This window comes from Protopterus annectens, chromosome 6.part1 (assembly GCF_019279795.1).
Source record: "Protopterus annectens isolate FY-2018-M chromosome 6.part1, PAN1.0, whole genome shotgun sequence".
NCBI lineage: Eukaryota > Metazoa > Chordata > Ceratodontiformes > Protopteridae > Protopterus > Protopterus annectens.
The window spans coordinates 101,577,648-101,590,779 of NC_056738.1; the positions used below are offsets into that span (position 1 = coordinate 101,577,648).

Consider the following 13,132-nt stretch of genomic DNA (forward strand, 5'->3'; position numbering starts at 1 on the left):
CTGAAAGTAAAGACTCGAATTATGACTTGTTTTTTTTGAAAGAGAGGGAATTCAGACATCCAGAGTACTGATCTTCAGCAATAAAGTGGGAAGGTTGCATGCTGGCCTGAATTTGCAGACTGTTCAGGGAGCATGTGGTGCTTTGGAGACTGTGTTTAGGGAGCACAAGTGATGTACTGCTTGTATTTGCATGCTGTGCTGCGTGACTTCCAGTGGGCGTAACCCTACTGGTTGAAACTGACAATTACAGAAGAAAAGAAAGTTGTTACATAACGATCTTCACAGGTGCACCCTAAACTGGGAACTAGAGTAAAAAAGAGGGAGAATAGTAACAATATCACCCCAATAAAAAACTTATAAGAAAACAGAGAGTAGACACACCCTTAAATGAGCATTTGGGTACTTCACCTAGAACAGGTGTTTCAGCCTTTGGTAAACCTTGAAAACCTGCAAGCTGGGTAAAACAGGTCAAAAGAGGACCCCAGCATACCTCTCAACCTCTTAGCACAATAAATCTGGACAAAGCCTAAAATAATGGGGGGAGGGGTAAGGCCCAAAGGCAAGGAAGGATTTTAAATATTGCCCTTATAGACTTAGAAAGTTACTATAATAAGAGGTTTTGTGTTAGCTTGGATTTTCTGAAGGATGTGAAGTCTGAAACTCAAATGTCTGACATTATTTAGTGACTACAGTTCTCAGTGATTTTACTAGAAACCACAAATTGTATGAAGAACATACTAAAATTTGGACAGTTGAGAGGTATGGACCCCAGCCTGTACACGTTGAATCAGTTGTATCTAGGCTGATAGCTTTTTTTGTTCAAAGGGCAGAGAATCATTTTTATGTAATCTTGAGGGACTGCATATGTTTTTTACTGTTATGTTTCGTGCTTTTTAATGATGCATGCTTCATATTTTGCAAATTATAAACCATATTTTAACAAACAAAATTAGTTGTTTCCATCAGGAATGCCAATTTTATTACTGTTGCTGAGGAGTACTTTCTGTATTGACATACGTTGGCCTTATTTCGGACTCTAACAATCAAGTGTTATAAGATATTGCGAAAAATTCATGGTTGCACAGAGATGATCTTGACATAATTTCTGCTTCAGTTCTTTAAGTGTAACATTGTAGCTACAACAATAGCAGTAGGCAATGTTAAGTTCAAAAGGGCAGCAGAAAAAATATTGCAGCAGCCTTAAGGGTTTATCTGATGGCTTAAAAGGGTCGGTGGTGGAACACAAAGGGCAAACTGCCTTGAGCAGGAGTCACTGTCTGAGAAAATGATCCCATTGTCATGCTCTGGTTTCCTGATCTTCTTGTTCAATCTTTTTATTTAAGCACATAAGGAAGCCAGACTATGTGACGACAGGCATTGTACCAGACTGGGGAGACTACATAGAAATTAAGAACCAAGATCAGATTCAGGGTCTTCGGAAGGCAAGTCATCTTGCCCGTCATGTTTTACTTTTGGCTGGGAAGAATTTAAAGGTATGCCTTCCAGCTTTTATATTGTTTTACTGTATGTGTGGTAAATGCAGTAAGCTTTTTGTTTCTGAGTAAATTACATTCTTTATAATGAAATGTTTCAATTTACTTAAGATAATGGAGAACCACATTCCCATTTTTTTATAAAACTGCCACTTTATATTTTGTAGGGAAAAAGTAATGCTTATTTAACAAAAAGATTATGTATTTTTGTGGTTATGAAGTAAGTACAGTGGATAGCCCCAGTATAGGATGTGCTATACAAAGCATTAAGTCACATTTCATTTGATGGGTTTTGCTGTTCGTGTACAATGTTAATTAGCATTGTTAAAAGAATCTTTGGCATTTGCTATATTTTTCTATTATTTTTTTTTCTAGGTTGGCATGACAACTGAAGAAATAGATTACATTGTTCACCACGAAACAATAAGACACAATGCCTACCCCTCACCTCTGGGGTATGGAGGCTTTCCAAAATCTGTCTGTACCTCCGTAAACAATGTGGTGTGTCATGGTATTCCTGACAGGTATTCACCTTTTATTCTTGAAGCTATCCCAAATCTGAATGAGTGGTTAAATAGAACTGACATCTGTGATGGTATAATTCGTGATTCCAGTCTCTTGATGCATATTTTAAGCCCAGCAGGATAGTTGTGTGCATCGCATATTGCAAATCATCACTAAGCAGGAGACCTGCAGTCAAAAATCAGGCTTTTTATGTATTATTTGCATTAAAATATAATCAGACCCATGAATTTTAAAGTCCTTTTATCTCTCATACTGTCAAGCCTCTTTATTTCCACAAAAGCTTGACAGTTTTCATAATATTCTGCTTATTCATGTTTTCTCTTCTGTTACAAATAGTGTAGTAATTCTAACATTAAAAATGACAATGTGAATGTAAATAAAATTGAAGTATCACTGGCAGCAAACTGCATCCTTTATAATTCTTTACGACATATTGACCCTTGTCAATGGTACCTAGTTCATTTCTGTAAGAGATATATGTTATTATCATTCTTGTTACACAGCCTTCCATCCTGCTGGGCCCCTCCTTTCCCAAGGACCATTGCAGCTTTGTTAATCATGAATATAGGTGGTGTCATTGTACATTTGTATAATAGCAGCTGTTTTCTGTTCATTCAAAACAACCATCAGTACCAGTTACTGATACACTGGTAGGTTAGTTGGACTATACTGTGTTTAATGTTCTCACATTTCATGCTGTTTCTGGTTATCTGAAAAGTAAAGTTTATTCAGTGAGGGTGCAATAAAATTCGTACATGTCCTTAAACTTTAAAGTATGTATAGGGAGGGTGCAGGCAAGATGCAAAATGTCACAGACTAACCAGTAATGAAGTGCAGTAATTTTGTTTTATAAATTGTTTTTTTACAGCCACTGTTATTTCATAGTAGTGTAGACATTATGAATGTTTGCATCTGCATTACTACCGTGTGGGGTGTAAATATTATATATATTTATGGAAACATCTACATACATAGACGGATATGGGTGCATTTCCTTTTATTAAAACACAATCATTACATCCGAGTGACGCCTCCAGGTACATCTGCAGTTACCTCCTACTGCTCCTCTAGGCGTCAGATATTGCTTGTTCATATTTGCATTAATAATTACAAAATCATGCTGCATACAAGGTATCAGAATATTTTTTTCTTGAAGCATACATGATGGCAAACACAATTGAATTGATATCTGACCTCTGTCAATGAGTATTTGTTAGAATTGTAAGGTGATAACTTCATCTTTAAAAGCTCAGGCCACACCCACTAGGAGTTAAGGGTACACACTCAAAAGAGTTGTATTGGAGGGAATGAGTTTAAGTCAGTTTTGAAAACACAGTCTTGCTGTTTTGAAATTGCTGAAAAAGGAACAAAAAAAATCAAATTGTGAAAAAAAACCTGATATTTTACTTCTTAAGTGATGTTTTTTTCTTTGTGCTTTTCCCTGTCATGCCTGTAGACCATCAAGTCTCCTCATAATGAGCATAGCCCATTTGTTTCCCTATTTTGAATGCTTCCCAGTGAAGGTAAAAGCTGCCCTGGCCATCATGCAGGCAGCTGTTGCATTGGTAGGAGGGCAAATTTGTTCTGGCCCCAACTCTACCCCCGTGGCTAAATGAACACCAGCATGACCATGGAGCATCCTCTGTAATCTCTCCTTGTGTGAGCATGATTCGGCCTCAATTATACTTGAGAGGGCTTCTGTCACTGGCTTAGGACTGTCAAGCTCATATTTCCCAGTTCTGTGGTACAGGAGCAGTTGACCAATCAGAATCACATTCTCTCTCTCCCCAGGATAAGTGAGCCCACATGTCCAGTTGTAATCTTTTGATCATAATTTTGTGCATCTCTGGCAAAATAATTAACATTTCTAGAGAGGTATCCCCTACCAAACATCTCATATCCATGTTTTCTTTCTAGTGGCAGAAATCAGATCAAATCAATATGCTCAGCAACCAACACATTCAGTATCCAGGTCAACATCTATTAATTAACTTTGCTTCTTACATTTCTGTTCAATCTTGTTCAGTCCCCATGGCATCAAAATGAAATTTCCAGTCCTGATGTAGGTTTCTCTGCTATTCAACTTCTTTAAAAAGAGTGACCAATATACCTGAAATGTTTTTTGAGTATACTGTCCACCAGTAGTTGCATAGTTGCTGGCTCTCCTCCTCTCCTTGACTTATAATTTTTTTAATGCATCATAATTTTATTACACTAGTCAGTGTCCAGTACATCCCTAGTCTTGTTAATAATTTGGACTTCCCCACTGGCAGTATTCCAAAACTCCAACATTTCTTGATTAGGTATAGAGCCACCCTGTGTACATCATGCAACCATTAGGATAAATATTTCCACTATCCCTGAACGTGTCTACATGTCCAAAATATATGAAGATCAGACAATTCCTGTTAATCCCATCTCCAGCAGGTACTGTTTTATCTCATACCTACAGCCAGTTGTCTGGCTGGTGTGAAATAACATCTGGAGATCAGTCGGAACTGTTGTTTTTTCTATCCAGGCCATTTCTTTAGCTTATTTGGTGCTATTCACATCTGCTCTCACTCTGCTTTTGACAAAGTAACACCATTCTGCGTTTCTAGCTATCCATTATATGTCTCTTTCCTGCTGTTACCTGGGGTTCCCATGTGTGCATCAAGGTTACTAAATGACCTTCTTGTAGCTGATAGGTGCTTATTAGAACATCATTGTGTGGGAACCCTTTTTCTGCTCATTGTCCTGGAGACTGTACATTTGCAGTACAGAGAAATTTACTTTAGGTACTGATGTTGTTAATGGTAATGGTGAAAACCTTGGAGCAAAAGGGCCTCCTGGTATTCTCATACTTGGATGACTAGTTAATGCTGTCCCCACTTTCCCGATTCTGTCTTATTAATCCTAAACTTGGGGTTTGTGGTAGTTGTTACCACTGTATATAACTGTCATTTGAGTTGAGATCTTTCAGCTCCTGGTGCAGTTTACTGAGGCAGAACTGGATGCCATCCACTGTCACTCATTCCCTTTTCCATATAGGGCTCAGAACACCAGTGATCTGCTTTTCTTGGTTGCACAATAAAATTGGGTCATGACTCATCCCTTCCTGTAGCTGCTGTGGTTTGTGGCAACTGAGTTTTCACCATCCCACTATGCCTATTTATGAGGATGTTGCAGTGGGTGGTGCATTGTAAGTGACTGCAGAATCCTAGCTATCTGGATCTGTTTCTGTTTTCATATGATTTCCACAGGTTCCTATTCTGATGGATTTATTTCATTAGGCTGGGGTGCCCCTATGTCTCACTAATTTGAGATGCAGTCACATTGATATCTGTGGTGAGGTGAGGAACTGTCTTCAGGGCAGCATTACATAGACAACCTGAAACCATGCTGAGATACAATTGCATATCATCTTTCCTGAACTGAACACAGTGTTGCTCAATTTTTAAGTTGTGATGAGACATGTGAATACTAAAAATTCTTTGTGACTTTAGGCAGACAGGTAGTGGTGTGATATCTGAGCGAAGGAGCATGTAGTCCATCCTCCCTTAACAGGAAGTAGTGAGACTTGGAAAGTGGTGGGACTTTGGTGTGATTCTGTAGAGTTGCTCCACATAACATTGAAGTCAAGCATTATTGCAGATACATTATGCCACATCACAAATCCTCTCCTGGGATACAACTTTGCCACTAAAGTGTTAAGAAGATTTTCTATGTGGGGGCATCCTGAAATTCAGCCTGTTGTGAAATGTTGGTCTTTGTCGGGTTATGTTTTCTTTGAAAAGATGGATGGTATTTGTCTTTGAATGCCTTCTATCTGTAATGGGGAGGATATTTTTCTATTCCCTTCTATCCTCCATTCATTTACCAGGTTGATTGCTGGGCTGCTAGCGCTAACACTGGCCACACACAGATGATAAAAGAGGTCCTAGAGTCTGGTCCTTTGGCTTGTGGCTGCTCTTGAGGCATTTCAAGTCCAGGTCATGGATGTCCCTCTCCTTTGATAGAATGACCACCCCCATCTCAGAGGCTGGCTGACCCAGTTGACCTGATTATCCCACAAGAATTTTCCATGGAGATTTCAGAGGTTCTGAAGGTGGCTGGCATGAAATTGTCTTTGTTACAGCAGCTCTATATTTGAGTAGAGAAGTATCCCAGTTCCTGGGCTGCTAAACTTGCAAGTCTGTGTCTTCCATTTCTCAAGATAATAAACTTGCAAGACTGTCTTACTTTTGATTTTTTTCATCCTGGGCCTCAGTTATTCTGTGGTCACAGTGAATGTGTTCAGCATATTGACACATCATGATCTTGTGGTGGTTAAGGCCCTCTGATCTGCTGTAATCTGGTTAAGCAATTTCTTAAGGAGGTCCTCTGCTTTTCCTCCATGGAATTCAAATTTCATGATTTATGCACTCATTTGTCCACCTTTTAAAATGTTTGCATTAATGGGCTTGACATTTATTTCTTGGGAGACATTGTTCCAGGTTCCAAAGTTACAATCTGCCAGGTAGACTTCCCAGTTGCTATATTTGATATATTTGGAACCTTGTTTAGTGTTTATCAAAAGCCAAGTATCTTTCTGGACGAACCATCTCTTCTTTCCAGTTATGATGTCTGAGCTGTTGCTTAACCACTGCATTCATATTCATGCTTTCTTCTGTAGGTATAATTATGATAAGACTGGGCTGCATGCATTGGATATTCAGTGTCATTTATATTGTTGCTTCCATAATGTGCCCAAGATCAGAAAAAATAAATTGTTTCTTTTTCTCAGGAAAAGAGAGTATTGCAATTTCCAAGCAGACTCAGTCCCAAGGGATTGCCTTTTAATACCAGTTAGTTAACCATCCATTTTGCATACCATCATGGATTATTCTACTTGTGTGAAAACTGCTTCTAGTGTTTGGTTCAACAACAGGTCATTGGTTGACGTGTTCCATGGCCATGTAGTCATCAGTGAACTTTTTACTGAACATTATGATTTTGATTTCCACTTCAGAAGTAGAGCTTCTTTTAACACTTAAAGGTTATTATAATAGTCTTCTCAGTCTTTCAGGTGTCTCTTCTAATTCCTACCTTCTTTGCAGTTTGGGTGGGGTTGGACATGCTGCGTTGGATGCTACCCAACAGTCAGCCCAATTCAGGAGGTCAGTAAGAGCATATGTGAACTCTTTTAGAATGAGCTGATCTTCAAGAGGTCCTTCTGTAGTTGGTACTTTTAACTGCTCCCCTGTAGTTAGGCTGCCTTTTTTGTCTGTGAAGCAATGGATACCCCTGTAAGTATTACATTCCTATAATTTTATGTTTGCTGATGTTGTCTTTGCTTGACATTGTGACTTCTTTTTTTCCAGTGATGTCAGTAACTGGGGAACCTGAAGATAGGCTGTCCCTATTTTACAAGCACAGAAGTGCCCTAGCATTTGTGTGTGGGAGAGAGGGCTCATGATGTAAAGCCAAAAGCTGAAATCTGGTGAAGAACTAGGCATTGAAGTAGTCCGTGGAAAGACATCAGTCACCTGACTGGGCCATGTCCAAGATGCACTGAAATGAGTAGTCATGTGCCTTTTATGCCTGTATCAAACCGTTTTATATGAAGTCTTGTTGACAAGGAGGTTGTTATTCAGTTCGGTTATCCTCTCATCATCAATTTTACTTATGCCTTCTTCAGTTCAGTTTGCAGGAAATGACCTAACATGAAAGTAGTCTTATTTGAATGGTAAAGAATGTTGTTAGAAAAGTTGAAAAGTTTTATTCCGTTGGTTCCCTGTTGTCTTCTCAGAAACATTTGATGTGGTCTGTAAGAAGGTGCATTTTTACTATTGCCTGGACAAGTTTAGATGCTCTTTGCAGAGGATTTTTGTAATACTTAAGTAATAATATGCTGGGACTACGCATCTTCTGTGTCTGTTTTCCAGCAGTGCCATATTCCTGTTAAGGAACCAAGACAAGTCTTACACCATCTCAGGTACAGAAGAATGCTATTTTAGCTTTCTGTATATATTCCAGTTGGCCAGTTCCTTCCGTAACCTTTCAGTTCATCACACTATTTTGTGAGCATCATCAGTATTGGCTTGCAGTTGTCTTGTTTTTTTCTTATTTTAGTGTTTTTTCTTCAATCCCTCCATCCATCCCCAACCCGTTTTCCCCTTTTCCCATTTTTTTTTTTTTTTTTGCACATGGGGTCAGGGTGTCACTTCAACAATCATCGCGAACCAGAGTTTCTTCAATCATTGTTGAAAAAAGTGTCAAAAAAAGTTATAACCACAAAGGAGATACAAAAGTATGTTGGTGGTAGGCAGATACCTGAAAAATTCTTGCTTGTTTTATTTAGGCCCCATTCATAAATTTGATTTATATGAAAGTCATGCTAGATGTTAATAATCCACAAAACTTAGATGCTCTAAAGGCTTGAATACCTGTCCAGTGGAGATGTGCTTGAAAATGACTGGAAAAAAATAAATATTGTTTCTAAGCCAGAAATGTTAAAAAATAGATATGAAGGAAATTGGAATGGATTGAAGATACCTACAAGTAAAATACTTCTGGTCTTTGGATTCTAATAATGACATAATGACTTAGTTACTTCAAAGGCAGGCACATCTTCAAAGGCATTTCCTAAACACAGGGATATGAAGCCAACTATATCAGTACTTAAACAGCATCCATCAGTATTGGTGTTTCCAAAGTACGTAATAAAATAAACATGTCCATTGGTATCTGCCTGTGGCTTAGACTGTATAATGCTACTGCTCAAGAAGCTTGAGGATGTAGAATTTCTCATTGTGGGAGAGTCTTCCATTACAGTAATTAAGCAGACCTTCTACTGTTTGTCTACTGACCAACTGTCCAGTGTTTTTGTCATTAGCTTTCAACTGCAAAATTTTAGATAAGGATTTGTTTTTCTGAGGTATATAATCAATAACTAATACTGGTCACTGTCACTTGCAAAGTCTTCTAGGTATCTTGATTTTTAAGGTTGTTCATCTTCATTGGCACCTGCAAAGTGAAAAGCCATTTGTATTGTACTTTTATAGCAGTACCTGCTTTACTGCAAATTTTATAGCAGCTCTTGTTTTAGGGCAGATGTTTACAGCAGCATCGGTTTTATGGCAGCCTATTACAACACCTGCTATATTGCAGTGATTGTATGCTCTTGCTCTTGCAGTAGTATTTCCTGACTGTGCGCCTTGATTGCACTGCTTCTGCAGACTGGATGTTTGTAAAAAAATGAATTCCAGAGATCCTGAAAGTTCTACTTGTGTTTGCAACCTTAAAACTTCTAGAAGAGGATGGTTTCCAACTGTGGAATCCCACCTGTATCTGATGCAAATAAAACCCAATATAACCTGGAAAAATGAGGTTACATTTTTTTACACATTTCATAGCTGGAAGAATGAAAGCATGCTGTTGTAGCTGCACTGTCTCTTACGGAGACAGTGATGATAATGCAGTGGAGACTTCAACAAGAGGATTTGGACACGGGTGAAGGTATGTCAGCTTTAAAGATGAAATCAGATGCTGTGTTCCTGAAAGAGAAAATGAGTGCCATTGTGAGACATACTCTAAATATGATTGGGTTATTAGAGACAGTGCAGTTTCTTTGGGAGATTACATAATTGGTTTTGAGTAGAGATACAATCTGATGCCTACATGTAACATGGTAGTGCCATTTGCAATGCTTGCTTTTAGATTGCTAGATGTTGCATGCTTACATGTGAAATATTGACAGTTATCATTAATAGGATGTATTGAGCTTACCTTTGCCTCAGTGAAATCACCCCTAAACTCCATTTTTGGAGGAATGGGCATCAATGCATTGCAGTGGACATTAACATACGTTAAGGCAGTGTATTTTGCAAAACACAAATGAAGTAGCAAGTTGAACAGACATAAGAGCTTAGTGAGACTGTCATTGCCGGAAAAAATAAGGGCATAGAGAACCTCCAAACACCGGAACCATATCAGTTTGTTTTCGTCAAGGGTAATTGGCTAGGCTTAAAATGGCCCAAAAGGACAGCTAGCCTAGTTCTTACCTATGAACTTATAAATACACTAAATAAGTATGAAAGGAAATCCAAATTCTGTATGTCAGTGCACCTGTCAGTGAGCTGAAGACTGTGCAAACAGAGGTGAACAAGTAATTGAGGAAAGCAGGACATCCAAAGGTACAGAAAAAACTATTGTAAGTTTGTTTGCTAAAGAGTCTTTTACATTGCTGAGATTTGTTTATCAGAATCTTTTGGATAAGCTGTGATTGATGCTGCTCTCACATGTAGTGTTTATGGAGAAAATGGTTAAACAAGTATATTGGTAAACTGAGTCAGAGTGAGGTGGGTAAGTTACTGAAAACTGACACATTTACTGATAGAGAAGTAATGTCTTTCATCAAGAGACTAAAATTACCAGCAATACAAGGACAAGTTTAGTGTGAAAGTGAAACAGAATTGCTCTGATATAAGACACATTTATTGATATGAAAGATGTCCTTAAAAAGTCAGAGATTGAACTTGGAAAATTACAAACTGGTAATATTTAAATGACCACTGACTTTTGAATTCCCTAGCAGTGGACATTATTGTGCCAACATTCTGAATAAAGGCTACAAGATTCATAGCTAGGACAAGGTGAAGGGGATGGCTGGCCTGAGCACAGGTCGTTAGTGGGTGCAGTTGGCATATACTGTATGTGGTGGTAGTGCAGTAATGCAGGTACTGTATTTACGGTATTGGCTGAAGTGTGTAGTATTATAACTGTAGGAAGCTACTTGTTACATTTGTAGCAAGTGGCATGCTACAGTTTCAGTAAAGAAGAATTTTTTTCCTTCTTCAAACTTAGAGTTGAGGGTGGCAGACAAGATCAGAAACCTGCAAAGGGCACCACGTAACATCCAAAGACTATAAAGAGAGGCATTGTGAGAATGAGGTCCTCACAGAAGCAGAACATTTTAAAGAATGGCATCTTCAATTTGAACATGCTTCTGAGGACAGAATGCAGAAATAGTTTTGTAGTTCAGGAAACAAGGATGCTAAATTTATTTCTGTCTTAAAACAGATTTTGACAATTCTGAGATTTGCCTGAAACATAGTAGAGCTAAACCTAGATGTGCTGTTGGCAAGCTTCTGGCTTTTGAGTACATCAAGACAATTGCTATGAGCTTATGTAAAACTGAAATTGGCACATAGTACCTTCATTGCATCAACCAATTCACAAGATTCAGTCCGGGAAGCATTATGAACACCAGGAAACCTTCAGAAATTGTAAAGAAGTTTATTAATTCTTTTATAAGTAAGCATGGCTCACTTCAAAAGTTACTCAGTGATAGTGGTGGAGATTTTTAATAACTATATAATTAGAGATGTGGTGGAGAACATCAGTAGTGAAACTGTGACTATGGTGGCATATAGTTCCTTGGAGCAATGGCTGCTCTAAGCTTATGATCGGTGACTGAAGACATGACATTCAGCAGGTAGTATGTTTTACAAATAAACACTCTTTGGTGGAGGCAATTAACTCTACAAAGCCTGTCATTGACATAGTCTTCACTTGGAAATCATTGGAATAAAAGAACTTATTCAGACCCAGAAAATGCAGGATATTCTGTGTCTGCTACTAATGGCAGCTGTCAGATTGCCTTATTAAGAAGGAGCCGCCATCCTTGGGCTTCTGAAGGCACCTAACGAAGGAACCTAGCATAATGAGTACTAAATTGCTGTGCAAAATGCTAACCGATTGACATAGAGAGAGAGGGGGAGAAGACTGTTAAACTTGTAATGATTTATTTTGTTTAGGGCCTTTACAACATCACTTTTGCTTTATGGTAGACTTTAAGAGAGCACCTGATTTATCACAATGACTGTATGTTGTTGCAGCAGTGTATAGCAAGTCTGAGCCTTGATGGTGTTGCTTCTGCATATCAGATGTTTCATTTTAGCCAGTGTCTTTTACCTCATTTTTTTCAGTCATAACATGAAGATACTTCCTGTCAGTATTCAGGATCTCCACCGCAAGAAATGACTAGCAGAAACGGTAAAGGGGAGAACATGTAACATTTACTGCAGCAGAAATGTCTTCCCCTGAGAGATATTGCACACAACCATTCAGATTGTCAGAATATAAGACCAAGATTCCATTCATGTTAAAGATTTGTCAGCATATTATCAGGCAGCTGCATTATCCTGGCACAGGCAGTAGCTGACAGGTCTGCAGATTTAACATACTAGAATGGTAATGATGGACTTTTATTTCAGCTTAAGTAGACCCCATTAACTTAGTTCTCCCATCAATTTCTGCATACACTACTATTATACCTACTAGTATTTCACACTTTGATAGGAGGCTGAGGTTGCTGGATACAGTTAGCAAAAACTTTATAAATCCCGATACCTTACTAATACTGGCTAGAAATTAATTAGCTCTTATGACTAAGCTAAAATACATCTGGGAAAATTTAGGGTACTCTGAAGAAAAAAAAGAAGTTATGTCTTACCATAATGTTCCATCTGTGTTGTCAATCTTCATCTATTCTTGACTCTTGGGACAGAGTCCCCAGCTACTTTAGATCCTGGGTGGCCCTATGGAAGGATATTCCTGAGAGCCATAGAACCAAAGAAAAGCTGTGCCCCTGAAGACTAGATCCAATTTGTAATGAGTGATAAAGGTATGTGGAGTAACCCACATTGCTGCTGCACATATTTCATTCATAGAATCCTTGGAATGGAAATCGGGTGAAGTGGCCATTGATTTGGTGTAATGTACTGTCATTGGGGCAAATAACTTGAGATTCTTTTTATTATATATGTAAGAGATACAATCTCTTAGCCTTTTTGATGAGGTAACTTTGGAAACAGATTTCCCTAAAGTTGGGCCAGAAAAATATACAAACAACTGTTCTGATTTTCTAAATTCTTTAGTTCTGTTGAGATAGAAACGTAATTGTCTGTGAACATCCAGCATATTTAGGTAATATTCATCTTTGTTGGAAAAATTGGGGAAGAAAAGAGGCAAGTCTGTGGTTTGACTAATGGTGGACTCTGAGACTACCTTCGGAAGAAAGGATGGATTGGCTCTGAGTGAAACTATATCCTTTTGGAAAATTAAGTAAGGAGATTTTAAGCATAAAGCCT

The 13,132-nt window shown here is 38.3% G+C and overlaps 1 protein-coding gene across 3 annotated transcripts in view; it reads left to right on the top strand.

Moving 5' to 3' along the window:
• The window catches only part of METAP1D (methionyl aminopeptidase type 1D, mitochondrial), a 1,999,572-nt gene that overhangs the window by 924,355 nt on the left and 1,062,085 nt on the right, over positions 1-13,132 (top strand). For 2 of the 3 annotated variants that reach the window (XM_044075535.1, XM_044075536.1), the window contains exons 3-4: positions 1,344-1,493; positions 1,869-2,017. In XM_044075535.1, the coding sequence (XP_043931470.1) occupies positions 1,344-1,493; positions 1,869-2,017 (299 nt within the window). The remainder of the gene's footprint in view (positions 1-1,343; positions 1,494-1,868; positions 2,018-13,132) is intronic. The other variant, XM_044075537.1, reaches the window with a different exon arrangement.